The following is a 15,849-nucleotide window of genomic DNA, read 5'->3' as shown; positions in this document are numbered from 1 at the left end:
ACAAAGATGCTGAAAGGTTGCACCAGTTTTAAGTTAATCATGTATGGAACTTGTGAAGATGCTATTACGAGGGCTTCCTGAGGTTTAACTTAAACCTGACCAATTCAAGCTACATTGAAACAAGTCACTCAAACCAAAGTAAGTCCACCCCCACAGCAGGGCCACACTGCTTCAAAAACAATCACACCTTTATACATTGATACAACTTCCTCACGTAGCTGAGCCCTGAGAGTCAATCCATAGGAGTATTTTTTTCCATTCATCTATTTAGAGCAGGTGAAAGGTGCAGGATTGATAGCCTTAGAGACTGAAATCCTATTAACTCAAGAGGAGACGTAAAAACTCAGGAAAAAGTAGGGTAAGCTTTGCCAACTGATATGCCTCTGAGTTATGGAGGAGACCAAATGTAAGAGTAGAGCTGAGTGACAATACCTCATTCAGTCTTTGGCCTCTCTTTTGAGATCAACAGCAAGAGGGAGAGCCTCATGGCAACAGTTTTAAGTTGTGGGTATTTATCTCAGGCAGATGGACTGGAGTTAACCACATCTCACACGGGCCACGGAATATCCATGATTTTTCAATCCCCAGAGATCTAGGTGGGATTTGAGCTACTAGTTTAGATGTTTTTTTCAAATCTTATCTTCTTCCCTTACCAAATGACAAATCCTTCCAATCCCCACTCCTTGGCCACCCTCAGACAGGAAACAATAAATGAAGCATTCCCTTCATATTCATGTTTAATTGGATTCATTGCATTCATCTCCTTCAAATATGAGGAAAGCTGAGTGGAGTAAAACACAGATACATTCCAGAGACTGGAGGAAATGGGAACAGAAAGTATACTGTGGGAGGGCAGGAAGGGGGAGAGAAAAGGCTAGCAGGGGTCTGCAACCTGCAGCTCCAGAGCCGCATGAGGTTCTTTAAAAGATTTCTTCGTGGTTCTCAACACTATAATTCCAAAGTTTAAAAAAAAATTATTTTCAATAAACAGTGATCATCTAAAGGCCCAATAATGAACAACTCACATCTAAATAGCAAACGATATGTGATCTTGAAACGTTGGATAACTCCCCTTTAATATGTGCAGGGCACTGTGGGATATGATACTGTATCTGTTCTGATCATGTTGCCAATGAAGTCTTGACTTTGGAAAGGAAAAGGAAGTTCGCAGCATTCATGCTGTGAAGGGCAACACACATTTTAAGAAAGAAAACTGATACTAGACGTGAAGTGAAACTGGCCTAATTAAAGTGGGTTTATGGGTGAAAGTCTGGAAGACAGTGGTACACACACACACGTAAAGTATGATGAAACAGAGTATGTAGAAAGTTTGGGAACGTCCTGCAATAAACAAGTATCACATTATAAAACATTGTGTGTGCACTGTTCTTAAAATAGAGGTTACAAAAAGTATGGTTTGACGTTATAGATTAAGGACTGTCTCGTATTCACATGCGCTGCAGCTCTCGAATTACTGAGCTTTTACCAAATTTGAAAAAATGGCTTTTTCGGTTGCTGACTCCTGGGCTAGAGAAACATTCTCCAGCTTCTAATTCAGGGGTATGGACAAATCTCCCAAATCCTCAGGAACATGAAAGACAGAGATTGGAGGAAGAGACTAATGAGGGGCAATCAAGAAATGCTCTACCCTACAGCAAGGGGTGCTGAAAGGACTAGGATGGAGAAATGGCACGTGAGATTCTTAGCTAGCTAAGCAACATTCACATCTTATCCCAGGGCAAGCAAAATATGGCTCATGGGCTGGATTTGACCTGCTAACGCTTCAAGTTTGGTCCACCACAGTCCTCTGAGCTGTCAATGTCCTGCAGCCCAGCGGAACCCTCAGTCTAGCTCTCCGCTTCCCATTGCCCACACACCGCTCAAAGCGGCCTGCTGAAAGGCCATGTGCATTTCTCTGCTGCACACCTGATGGGGGAAGATCTGCCCACTACCCTGACCTCCACCCCAATGCTCACGGCTCCCATTGGGAGTGGATTGGGCCATGCTTACAACACAGACAAGAGTGCAAAACCCCATCCAAGGGGTGCACAATGTGCAGACACACATGGCCCCAGTAGCTGGCTCGTTTAAGCAGTGTGCACAATGGGCAGGGAGCCTGCCTGAGGGTCCTGCAGGGCTGCTGACTGAGAGCTGCCTAGGTTAAGTATGTCCTGGCTAGAGCATGAACATGGCATCTCACCTCCTCCCACTCCACAACTCCCTCACAAACACTGCACCCTCTCCTATACCCCAATTCCTGTTCCTCCGGTCACAACCTCCTCCTCCACCCAAACTCCTTCGGAGATCCCACCCACCTCCTGCACCCAAATCAGTTACCCAACCTTTCTGCATCCAACCTCCATCCCAGACCCTGTACCTCCTCCATTAATATCACAGAAGAGTGCAGCTTTGGCCTCTTGCCAAATTCTTGAAGTGGCCCCCATCAAAAAGGATTGCCCACCCCTGCCTTCTCCTCATGGTGTTCACATTGCAAAATGACATGGGTAAACAATCTTCTACTCAGCTCCACAGAATTTACCTCGGTGGAGACTAACTAAGGGCTGAAACTAGTTCCTAAGCCCACAGAGTGTTAAGCTTTGATAAGACTAGCCTGGAAGTATCTACTCCATCCTCGTTCTATAATACACTGATTGGACATATTGATTGTTGTCTTTCTGATCACTAGTCCAAGGCCCTTGCTTGCATACATTTTAATGTTCCTTAATGTGGCTTTACTGGCCCATCACAAAGGGTTATTGGTTTTGGCATGTCACAAGACAGTGGACCTTAAAAAAATCATAGGACAAATTTTCTGCTAGCAACTGCAAGTGAGTTACATCAGCAGGGACTTTGGCTCCCTCATGCGTCTCATGCCCCAGGATCAAGTAATATGATTTTCTCAGATTACCTTGAATAAAGCTAGCTTGCAAGTGTCAGTGAGCTGAAATCTAAGAGAATTGCTTTCAGGTGATCTCAAGTTTTAGCCACTAACTGTGGCAGTTTGTGAGCTCTTGCTATATCACATCAGACATCAAGGGGGTGGGGAGGGTTGGTGGTAATCAGAAGGGTGTGATTTTAAAAGGCTCAGGATCTGTGAGACTTACAAGGGCTAGATAGCCCTAAACCACTAGTGAGATGTCAGGAAGACAGATTCTCAGTGCATAGGACTGGTAGGACCTCAACAGTTATATCAACTCCTGGACCTTGTAATTTCAATTCTAAACTGAGTGGACGTGCAAGGGCAGAGTTCGCCTGGTGCTCCTACAAGAAAAGGGACAGACCACAATTCACCAACCTCAGCTTTTCATGACTGAGCTACCAGTCAGATTTCACCAGCCACTCTGTGCAGGGAGATTTCTTCCCCTTCAGTTCAGTAGCTTTTACTTGGAAATGAAGAGACTTCAGCCCCCTAAAAACTGTAATTCTGAAGTGCTCAACAGCCTTTAATTCAGAGGCACAGAAAAAAAATGCAAAAAAAAAAAAAAAAAAAAAATCACATCCTTAATCTAAGAGGGGGAAAAAACAATATTTTTATAGCGCATAATCAGACACTTACAAAGATATTTCACTGGGGTGGAAGGTGGGAAGAAGTATGCATTTCCTATTTCCTTTTCCATAATCTGATGCACATAAACCTTCAATGTGGCCATTATAGATAAACCACATACGTCATTCCTGAACCAAAACTGAGCTTTAAGAACCAACAAAAAGGGATGCATCTAGCAAAGCAGGTGTTTGCCCACGAAAGCTTATACTCCAACATATCTGTTAGTCTATAAGGTGCCACACGACTTCTTGTTGTTTTTGCGGATACAGACTAACACAGTTACCCCTCTCATATGTAACAAAAAGGGAAAAACCCAGCAACAAAGAAGGGCGTTCTACAGTTCCAGATTCACGTTTTAACAAACTCACCAGCGGAATATGGAGGCAGGGACACACACTTTTTTTTTTTTTTAAACAATATAAATAGTATTTTAAAAGGTACTACATATGAATACAGCAATGGTGCTACTTCAGTCAGGACTTTTAACATGCAGAGGAAATCCACCCATCGCTCACAACCACCCACCCCAACCCGCCCCTCCTCCCATTCCCCTCTTCAAAAAAATCCTCTGCTGTTTACATTTTCTTTCAATTGTTTAAAATATTTCTCTGTGACCTGGTGACCATTAAAACATCATTTTTTTTTCCTTTTATACAAGCAAATTATCCTTTAAATCATGTTCTAGCCAACAGGAGACAGCTATGCAGGAGTAATTGCTACACAGGTGCAGCAGCAAATAAAGGAAAAGAAGTTTCATCTAGGTTTTAAGTCTTCTTCTATCCAAAATGACATATAAACAGGCTTTTGAGAACCTTGTCCTATTTTTTCCTTAAAAAAAAAGTACATTCTTCTTTTATAAATTCAGTCTAATGCTTTTCAGGAGACAGAGTTATTTGGAGAAGTTGAAAACTTAAAAAAAAAAAAAAAGAGTAAAGCTACCTGAAAGATTTCAAACTGTTTTTTAAAAAAAACACACTTTTAAAAAAAAAAAAAAAGAGAGAGAGAGCGCGAACATCTCAAAGCTGAGGCAGCAAAAAGTTGCAGGGAATTAATTCACCCAAGAATGAACCTTCACTCCACTTCCATTTACTGACTAGGACAGCTGAATATCCCTCCAGTCACTTAAGATGCTAATTAACATCTTCACCTACCAATTCTTCCCATTTACTCCCCCGAAGAGGTCTGAACAGTCACTTAGAAATACTGACTGTTTTGCAAGAGAATCTTGTTCCTCCCTGCCCAGGAATTTCAGGGGCACAAATGGAAAAGTTTACTGAGGATGTGTTTTCTGAATAGCTTTGTCAACTCTCAGGCAAAGATATAAATGTGGGATGCTGTACATGTACCATGCCTCCCCTGCCCTCCTGTCCATAAGTCTCAGCTTCCTGCAGTTCTTCACAAACTGTATATTATTTCTCTTCACTTCAAACCTGACTCTCATTCTGGTGAAGTCAGTGGGAGCCTCTTTTCACCAACTTTTTTGGGCTTTGGATCAGGCCCTTTATGTCATGCTGTTCCAATAACGGCTCTCCAGCAGGAGATGCTCACGTTGTATTCAGGTGGGATCCGCCCACTCAGTATTTCAAGATTTGTTTCTGACTTTAGTACTCAGTGAACTGAGCCCAATGGAATGCCAGCTTTCATCCTGCTTCACCAGGGGCATCTCAAGGGCTCATTCCTTACCTAGGTAAAGGATGTCACATCAATCAAAGGTGTTTGGGGAATTCCTTCTTTAATGTGGGGGGGGAAAAATAGAATATACATACACCTCTAAGGCTTCTGTCATGGAATGAGTCGCACAACTGTAAGCTGCATAGCTCAAAATAAAACAGAAGAAAAAGATTCCTAGGGAGGAAATGCCTAGCAGAGAGCCAAAACAATCCCCTTGCGTACCACTTTCCCATAGGAAGGGAGGAGGAAATGCCTGAAGGGGATGACCACAACAGAAGTATGCCTGTCAGATCTGGGAGGGGAAGACGAGTGGCATGTTTGAACTGAAAGACATGCATGCTAGATGCTGCAGAGGCTAAATGGCTGCAAAGACGGGGAAGGCAAAGGCAAGGAAGAGGTGTTAGAGGAGCAAATACCAGCGTCCGGCTGACAGGACAGAAATGCACACACCATGGGTTAGGAGACATTTGTTGTCCTCATTCCCCAGGATACAAAGAAAACATTGCTTTAAAAAATAAGCCACAATGCCTGTTCTTGTTCTCTCTCTCTCCACTGCAGAGTTAACGTAAATTTCAGTTATGGGGAGAGGGAGTGGGAGAGGGAAATGCTTTTTTTTTTCCCCCTGTTTTAAAGCCACGAGCTAGAAAAAAATTATTTGTGGAAATTGTCACTTTCCTATTTTTGTGTGTTTTTTTTTTTTAAATAATGCTCATTTATAGAAAATGTCACAAAGGTGATTTATATGTACAGAAAATCAGGATTCCAAAGGCTGCTTCAGTAGTCAATGAAATAGCACCTTTTAAAGACAAAAGAGTTTGATGTGGTTTAAAAATCTGAGTCCTTTCATTTGTCATCAATTTTAACCCTTTCCAAACCTTACCCCCCAAAAAAGGGAGCCAATCACAGAGCTCCATTAGTACAAACTCTTCCAAAGTCTTCATGTGAAATGCTGTCTGAAGGGGTTCTGAGCTCCCTATCCTAATAGTCAGCAATGCATCTGACAGAGTAGAGGTAGCCTGTAGCCAGACAGGATTTTCTTGCAATCCAAACCAAGAGCAGAAGAAAAGACTTCACAGCAGGCTATTGCACGAGGCTGGCCTTTTGCTCCACAGTTTCCTGGATATTTTTCCTCAGGGTTGAAAAGGGTCAACTTTCTTTATTATTAATCCCAGTTAAAACATGTTGCTTTGCGGTCCTGGCTGGTACTGTGTTTGCAGCAGGGTCTCCATAAAGGCCAAGTAATCTGGGTTCTGTCCATAGTCCTCAGGATTCTTGGAATTCCCCACGCGAGGGCGCTTGGCTGCCTTCACTTCGTCCCCCGAAAACACACCTTCCTGAGGGGCCCCAGTGCTGAGGGACTAGAGGAGACATGAAAGCATAATCGTTAGAGGAAAAGCTGCATGACGGGGAAAGAGAACACTGCACTATGTGCATGCTACAGCACTACTGAATGCTGGAGAGAAAATGGACTGGGTCAAAGAACACGCTGGGCTTGTGCAACCAAACTCAAAACCATCAAGTGTGCTTCATTTCTGTAGCTGGGGCTCTTGCACCATCTCCTGTCCACAAACCCACTGTCGCTGAAGCCCTTCTCTGTCTGCTCATGTTATTCAGTCATCAGACAAAGCACCTCAGTAAAGGAAGCCTCTCTTACTTCCTTAAGCACAGAGAGATCTATCTGTTGTAAAGATGACATGACATTGCTTATACACTGCCTCTTGCTCTCAAAGCAGAGAGAAGGTTCTTGAGAAGCGTGGTTACTTCCTCTTGCTTCCTTCCTTCAGCCAACTGATTTGCATCAAAGTATCCTGTATGCCACACACCTGGACCTCTTCCTAAAAATCCCTGGGAACAGGAAGAATTAAGGGTTTCAACTTAAATGTAAGTGACACAGTTTTCTTCGTGTCTGCACTTGCGCGTGGGAAAGCATAAGCAGGTGAGCGTGAACAAAGGGGAGTGGATGTGTGTGCCAGTCATTCTGGAAATGTTACAAAGCCTGTAGGTCAGTATCCATCAGAAGTTACATCTCCATTGCACCCTCCCTCAACACTTCAGTTCATCAGCTCTGCTGAAAGGCACTGCACTAGCTAGATAGTAACAAAAAAACCCTGTCTAAATAAAACTGACGAGTTCTGTGCGCCTGATAAAAGCAAAAAAGTAGTGTCTATGAGCCTAGAATCCACTTTAAGTAAAGACAAAGGTAAACTGCACACATCATAGTCAACTTGTAGAGTTCATTGGCACGAGACGTCTGATACCACAGGACTCAAAAAAAGATGAGATATCTACATGGATAATGACAACACCTAGAGTTCCATTCAAGACAAATGCATTTCAATATTTCTTGGCAAAAATAAACCTATAACCAATTGAAACGTTTCTTCCTAATCCCCATACATGTTTTATATACATGCCCATTACAAGGTTATTTTATGTGCCACTTCAAACATTGGTCAGTGGCCAAAGACAGAGTTAAGGGTCAGACGAGAGAAGGGATTCTGGCAACCACCAGTCGAACTTGGTATGGCAGTTCTGATAATCCTATAAGAAGATTTTGTCATCTTGCAACAGCTGACAACACAGGCATCTACAACCAAGCAAGAAGCTGTACGTGTGTCACTGCTCTGGGCATCTGATCTCACTCTCTCACTGGTGGGGGGATGGTTTGGGGGAAAAACAAAAACTCTTGAGCCAGAGATTCCAGTCTTAGTATTATCAGCTCAGCCCTTCCTACTTTCTAGGGCAACAAATTCAGCCACAATTCAGCACCTGTATGGAACTCTACCTATGCTACGGGGTGTGATTCCCCCATGTGCTTACCCATACCCTTGCTGACTCATGCCCAGATAGGATCAATATGAATAGTTGTGCAGCCAAAGTAGTATGGGCAGAACTTAATGCATGAACATATACATGAGCAGGGGTATGACACAGCCGGCTTATAGAGTAGATGCAGACTATATGATGCTCTTCAAGAGGAAGCTAAAAATAGCACTCTCTGTGTTCCATGGGATTTTTTTATGTCTGTTTGGAAGTCTGTTTATTTGATAAGAATAGGTGTCTGTCCTACCACTAGCCAACATTCCCAAGACACCACTGGGTTGCAGGCCAGTTCATTTGACCACTATCCTCTTGGCCCACAAAGGGATTTCATGTAACAAGGTTCAAGACATCACTTTCCTGAACCGAAGATAAATTAGCTTGGGATCAGAAGTCAGGTCTTGACAAGCAAAAATTATTTAAAACTTTTTCAAAAAACTCTTCATTAGTCATTTTACAATCTCACAAACATTCTGGGAGCGAATAAGGGTCTTACAGCTCTAGAAGGGAGAGGGACATTCTTAGGTCACTTTCAAACTGCCTGTAAAAGACAATCTAACAACCGGCCTCCTTTCCCTCCTTCCCCGAAGGACTTAATACCCACCAGACGAGATTTCACTCTCTTAGGAAGCTCCTCCTCTAACGTGTAAATATCACCACGTTTTACCATCAACTGGGAGCCATCTTCAAACTCCACCTGCAGAGGGAACAGCAGTAATCAGCTTATTGGCATCTCCATTTTTATTAAGTGAACATCCACAAGTTAACAATTCTCATCTCATCAATTTTTTTTTTAAGATTGAAAGGTCCCCAGGATATTCTCATGGACACAAAACACAAGGAGGGAACCATTAGGAAAAAAAACACCCGTTGTCATAACATGGATTTGCATTCACATAATAAGTAGGGCTGTTGATTAATCACAGTTAACTCATGTGATTAACTCGAAAAAGTAATGTGATTAATGGGATTGTTAAACAATAGCCTACCAATTTATTACAACAGAATGCCATTTACTTAAATAGTTTTGAATGTTCTTCTACATTTTCAAATATATTGATCTCTGTTAGAACACAGAATACACATGTACAGCGCTCATTTTAAAGCAGAAAGGGGCCAGTGCCATAAGGCTGTGGCAAGCAGGGAGCCTGCCTTAATGGCAGCCCTGTTCCACCACTGGAGATTGTGGTTGCCTGGGAGACTCCCCAGATTGACCAATTCACGGTGATCAACAGTTGCTGACCACTGCTTTAGAAAGTCTACTAAGTCCTACTTCTTGTTCAGTCAATTGATAACACAAACAAGTCTGATTACTGTTTGGAAAAGATAATACTGCCTGCTTCTTGCTTACAGTTACCACCTGGAAGTTAGACTGAATGTTTGCATGGCACATATGTAGCTGGTGTTGCAAGGTATTTGTGTGTCAGATATGCTAAACAGTCATATGCCCTTTCATGCTTTGGCCACTATCCCAGGGGACATGCTTCCATGCTAGTGTTTGATGCTCATTTTAAAAAAAATGCATCAAATTTGCAACTGATCTCCTTGGGAGAGAATCGTATGTCTCCTGTTCTGTTTTATCCACATATGGCCATATATTTCATGTTATAGCAGTCTTGGATGATGACCCTGCACATGTTCATTTTAAGAACACTTTTCACAGCAGATCTGACAAAATGCAAGGAAGGTACCAATGAGAGATTTCTGAAAAACAGCTAGAAAACTTGAGCTAAGTTTTAAGAATCTGAAGTGCAGTCAAAAAATCTGAGACACAAAGCACAGAGAACTGCTTTCAGAAGCTTTAGAAGAGCAACACTCCAATGCAGAAACTACAGAACCCAACCCACCAAAAAAACAAAACAAAACACTCCATCGTCTGGTGACATCTGATTCAGAGGATGAAAATAAACATGTATGAGTGCTGATGAACCTACCATCAACATTGAGGAATGCCCTCTTTAAGACATTAAGTATCACACCAGATGCTACAACAGTGGTATGCAAACCCTTGTTCTCACTTTCAGGTGACACTGTAAACAAGAAGCCAGCAGCATTATCTCCTGCAAATTCTAACCAAACCTCTTTGAGCAATTGGCTGAACAAGAAGTAGGACTTAGTGGACTTTAGGTTCTAAAGTTTCAACAGTTTTATTTTTGATTACAGTTATTTTTTGCACATTGTTCTATATTTGTAAGGCCAACTTTCTTGATAAAGAAATTGCACTGCTTTACTTGTAATGGGGGAAGTGACAAGTGTTGTTTCTTTTGTTTTTACATTGGAAAAAGTAATAAAATAAATATAAAGTGAACACTGTACAATGTGTTCTGGTTTCTAACTTAAGTCAATGTATTTGAAAATACAGAAAACACCAAAAAAATTAAATAAATGGTATTCTATCACTGTTTAACGGTGCGACTAATATTTTTAATCATGCGATTAATCATGATTACATTTTTAATCGCTTGACAGCCGTACTAATAAAAGCCTTTTTCCCTTTTTCAATTAAGGTGGGTTTTTCAGTCAAGTCAAAATAAAACAATTCCACAAACTAACATACATTTGTGTTTTAACAAGGAACAATAATCAGTCAGGTGTAAAAAACGATGGTGTTAACTTCTCATTTCAAACCTCTTTCACTGAGCACTGATTACATCATGAATTATGCAACAGGAGATGTTACAGGGATGTTTATTCATGAAAATGAGCACATGAAATTTTAAACTATAAAATAAATGTTCTTGGAGTCTCTTGCTCGCTTTGTTGAAGATTTACAGTAGCATCCTGGATAATGCAGAAAACACACAATATGGTTTAAAAGAAAGGGAGGGTTGGGTTTAAACTGGGAAAATTCAGAGGGACAAAGAATCTATGGGTAGGTCTATGTCAATAGAACTTGTGGTGCTCAGAGGTGTGAGCAGAGTCCCTGAGCAACACAAGTTATACTAACCTAAGCACTGGAGTGGGTAGCACTAGTCCTACACCTCTCAAATAGCTGGAATAATTAGGTTATCAGGAGACATCTCCCATGCCGGCATACAGCGTCAGCAACATACATGCTATAGCGGTGCAGCTGCATTGGTGCAGCTGGATCAGAGTGGCTACTTCTACTATAGACCAGCTTTATGCTTTGAACTTGCCCATCAAGCTGCACCTGCATATTATGGTTCATCAGTTACGCAAGGGCAGGACCATCTACTGTAGTCTCTGACAAAGATCCATCAACTGTAACAATTATGCACTGGGGAATGAGTTATGGGTAGTTTAAATCTCCATTCTGAATACACACACACAATGGAGATTTAAAACAGAACATCAGAGTACAATTTTCAAAAACCATGCACCCAACCTAAATACACAAAACATGGAACAGGGAACTGCACGAGTTGCAAAATGCACATACATCTGAATATTTGCTCTCATTTAATAGTGTTAATAGATTTTTTTTAAAGCTATTAATGCTATTCTAAACATTCAGTATGTGAATTTCCTATATCAGTGAGCAAGTAGGACCAAGATTCCAAGGAGCTCTTTAGCGTACAAATCTGTGAATTCTGATGCTCTTTTGCATTCACAAAAATTGCTTACAGGCTTGATGTCCACAGACTAAACAGTACAGTAGATCCCTCTTAAACAAGAGATCTGAGAAATCTCCCCAGCTATATTTTTCAAGTATCAGAGGGGTAGCCATGTTAGTCTATTTCCACAAAAACAACAACAAATCCTGTAGCAGCTTATAGAGAAGGTGTCAGCAACCTGAGGCTCTGGAGCAGCATATGGCTTTTTAAGGAGCCACTTTGCAGCTTTTTAAGGAGCCACTTTGCAGCTTTTTAAGGAGCCACTTTGCAGCTTAAGCAAAGCCCGCCATTAAAATGAGCTTTAGTTTTTTTGTTTAAGTGGTGTCAGGGAGTCCTGGAAGAGGAAGCCAGTTCTTCTCGCTATTTTGGTTGCAGACCCTTGTTATAGACTAGCAGATTTTTTTGGAGCATAAGCTTTTGTGGGCAAAGACCATGCATCTGACGAAGTGGGTCCTAAAATTCTTGGAGCATAGGCTTTCATAGGCAAAGACCCACTTCATTAGATGCCCACAAAAGCTTATGTTCCAAAAATTGTTAGTCTATAAGGTGACACAGGACTTCTTGACACTTTTCAAGATTACTCAGGAACACCAGTCAACACTGCACAAAATACTGTAGTTCTTTATAAGTTTCATTGTGTGTGTCTAGTTAAATTGAGATGCAGAAACCCTCCATAATCCTGGTAATTTTGAAATTTCTTGTGGCCCATTTAATGTAGAGGTAGTCAAATGAGAATGTTGATTTTTGTGGAATCTCATGTTGAAATGCTGACTCTATTTCAGCTTTCATCATCCTTTCCTGTTGGCTGCTAGCCTCCTGCAAACAGAAATCCCATGTGGTACAAAACACAAGGCAACTGCTTCAGCATTCAACCTGGTGGACTGCAGAATTGGCTGCTTCTGTTCTCTGCTAGACAAGGTAGCACCATGAATGGAGGTGGCAGAATGTCAGGACTGGAGACTGAAGGCTGCTAATTATTCCCAGAACAGATAAAGGATAGACAGCAGGGGGACACTCTTCCCGTATAGTGCTCTCCTGTGAACCTTCACATGACCCTCTCCAGGGCAAGAGCAGTCTCCGAGCCCCTTTTGCTCCTGACCTCCACTTTTACTGAAAAGACTGTTTTAATGACCTAAGTACCAGTTTGCTAGGAAGTGGGGGGGTTACAAAGCCCATTTCACATAAGCCACTGAACAGCCACTAGGTCACTTTTCATAGAATTCTAGGGCTGGAAGGGACCTCAGGAGGTCATCTAGTCCAGCCTCCTTCCTAAAGCAAGATCAACCCCATCTATATCATCCTAACCATAACTATGTCAAGCCAGGACTTAAATACCTCTAGGGATGGAGATTCCACCACCTCTTAGTAACGCATTCCAGTGCTTCACCACCCTCCTGGTGAAATAGTTTTTCCTAATATCTAACCTACACCTCTCCCTCTGTAACTTCAGACCAATGCTCCTTGTTCTGTCCTCTGTCACCACTGAGAACAGCCTCTCTCCATCCTCTTTAGAGCCCCCTCTCAGAAAGCTGAAGACTGCTATCAAATCCGCCCCCCTCAGTCATCTCTTCTGTAAATTCAATAAGCCCAAATCTCACACCCTCTCCTCAGAGGTCATGTGCTCCAGACCACTAATCATCTTCACTGCCCTCCGCTGAACCCTCTCCAATGTGTCCACATCCTTTCTATACTGTGGTGCTGAGACTGGACGCAATACTCCAGATGAGGCCTCACCAGACAGGAGTTGACGGGAATAATAACTTCTCTAGATCTGCTGGAAATGCGTCTCCTAATGAACCCCAATATGCTATTAGACTTCTTGGCTACAAAGGCACACTGTTGATTCATAACCAGCCTCTCATCCACTGTAATCCCCAGGTCTTTTTCTGCTGCGCTGCTACTTAGCCAGCCGGTCCCCAGCTTGTAATAGTGCATGAGGATTCTTCTGTCCCAAGTGCAGGACTCTGCACTTGTCCTTGTCGAACCTCAACAAATTTCTTTTGGACCAATCCTCCAATTTGTCCAGGTCACTCTGGACCCCACACCTACCTGACCCCCTACCATAGCGCCATCTGCAAATCTGCTGTGGGTGCAATCCATCCCCTCATCCAGGTCATTAAAAAAAGATGTTGAACAGTACTGGCCCTAGAACTGATCCTTGGGGCACTCCACTTGAAACCGACTGCCAACCAGACACTGAGCCATTGACCACTACCCGTCAGGCCCCGTCTGTTAAGCCCGTTTTCTATCCATCTTACAGTCCATGTATCCAATCCATACTTTCTTAACTTATGGGCACAGATATTGTGGGAGACTGTATCAAAAGCTCTGCTAAAGTCAAGGTATTTCACATCCATTGACTTCCTCATGTCCACAGAGCCAGTTACCTCATCATAGAAGTTAATCAGACAGGTCAGGCATGACTTGCCCTTGGTGAATCCATGTTGATTATCCTTGATCACATTTCCCTCTTCCAAGTGCTCCAAAAGGGATTCCTTGAGGATTGCCTCCATGATTTTTCTGGGGACTGAGGTGAGGCTGACTGGTCTATAGTTCCCCGGATTGTTGTTGTTTCCTTTTTCAAAGATGGGCACTACGTGTGCCTTTTTCCAATCATTCGGGACCTCTCCCAATCTCCATAAGTTGTCAAAGATAATAGCCAAAAGCTCTGCAGTGATATCCGCCAATTTCCTCAGTACCCTTGGATATATTAAATCCAGACCCATGGATTTGTGTGCATTTAGCTTTTCTAAATAGCTCTGAACCTGTTCTTTCACCGCTGAGGGCTGCCCACCTCCTTCCCACACTACAATGCCTAGTGCCATAGCCAAGGAGCAAACCTTGTCCGTGAAGACTGACGCAAAAAAAAATCATTGAATACCTCAGCCTTTCCCACATCATCTATCACCAGGTTACCTCCCTCATCCAGTAAAGGCTTCACACCCTCCCTGATAACCCTCTTATTGTTAACATACCTGTAGAAGCCCTTCTTGCTGCCCTTCACATTCCTTGCTAGCTGCAGTTCCAATTGTGCTTTCGCTTTCCTGATTACGCCCCCCCCCCAGCATTCTCCAGCCATATATTCATACTCCTCCTTACTCATCTGTCCAAGTTTCAACTTCTTATATTCATCCTTTTTGACTTTAAGCTGGCCCAGGATTTCTCTTGCAAGCCAAGCTGGTTGCCTACCATATTTGTTTTTCTTACTGATCATCAGGATGGTTTGTTCCTGAACCTTTCATAACACCTCTTAAAAATACTGCCAGTTCTCCTGAACTCCTTTCCCCCCTTCATATTAGCTTCCCAGGGGATCCTACCCATCAGTTCTCTCAGGGAGTCGAAGTCTGCTCTTCTGAAATATGGGGCCTGTATTTTACTGCTCACCTTTTTTCCTTTTGCCAGAATCCTGAAATTTGCCATCTCACGATCACTGCAGCCCAGGTTTCCACTCACTTCTATTTCCCCTACTAGTTCTTCCCTGTTTGTGAGCAGCAAGTCAAGTTGTGCCCGGCCCCTAGTCAGTTCCTTAAGCATGTGTACCAGGAAGTTATCCCCAGCATTCTCCAAAAATGTCCTGGATTGTCTGTGTGCTGCTGTATTGGTCTCCCAGCAAATGTCTGGGAGACTAAAGTCTCCTATGAGAACCAGCACCTGTGATTTGGAAGCTTCTCTTAGTTGTCTGAAAAAAGTCTCATCTACCCGATCTGGTGCCTATAGCTGACACCAAACACTACATTACCTCTGTTACTTCCCCTTCTAAGCTTAATGCAAAGATACTCAACTGTCTCTTCTCCCCCCATAAACTGGAGCTCTGAAAGATCCTATTGTTCTCTGACATAAATCCCAAATCCTCCTCCTTTTCTCCCCACCTGTCCTACCCTGACCAGTTTATACCCTTCCAAGACAGTGCTCCAGTTACGTGAGTCATCCCATCAAGTCTCCGTTTTTGCAATCACCTCATACTTCTTTGACCATGTAAGGGCCTCTAATTCCTCCTGTTTGTTTCCCAGACTTCTTGAATTCCTGTACAAACACCCTAGATAATAAGCTGATTGGCCTACTTCCTCCTTTCAAACTAGGAGTCCTCCTTTGTTGTACCTTCTTCCTTCCTCACCTACCTCAGGGCTTGGGTCACTGTCCCCTGATGAACCTAGTTTAAAGCCCTCCTCACTAGGTTTGCAAGCCTGCCTGCAAAGATGCTCTTTCCTCTCTTTGTTAGGTGGATCCTGTCACCTC

General features: G+C 42.7%; 1 protein-coding gene across 2 annotated transcripts in view; it reads right to left on the bottom strand.

Moving 5' to 3' along the window:
- Positions 1-4,078: 4,078 nt before the first annotated feature.
- KDM4B (lysine demethylase 4B) overlaps positions 4,079-15,849 on the bottom strand; it is a 209,693-nt gene continuing 197,922 nt past the window's right edge. For both annotated transcript variants that reach the window (XM_074978255.1, XM_074978257.1), the window contains 2 exons: positions 8,643-8,735; positions 4,079-6,576 (listed from right to left, as the gene is read on the bottom strand). In XM_074978255.1, coding sequence (XP_074834356.1) covers positions 6,391-6,576; positions 8,643-8,735 — 279 coding nt within the window. In that variant the 3' untranslated portion in view covers positions 4,079-6,390. The remainder of the gene's footprint in view (positions 6,577-8,642; positions 8,736-15,849) is intronic.

This window comes from Carettochelys insculpta, chromosome 27, assembly GCF_033958435.1.
Source record: "Carettochelys insculpta isolate YL-2023 chromosome 27, ASM3395843v1, whole genome shotgun sequence".
Lineage (NCBI taxonomy): Eukaryota > Metazoa > Chordata > Testudines > Carettochelyidae > Carettochelys > Carettochelys insculpta.
This window is presented reverse-complemented; position numbering and strand designations above follow the sequence as displayed.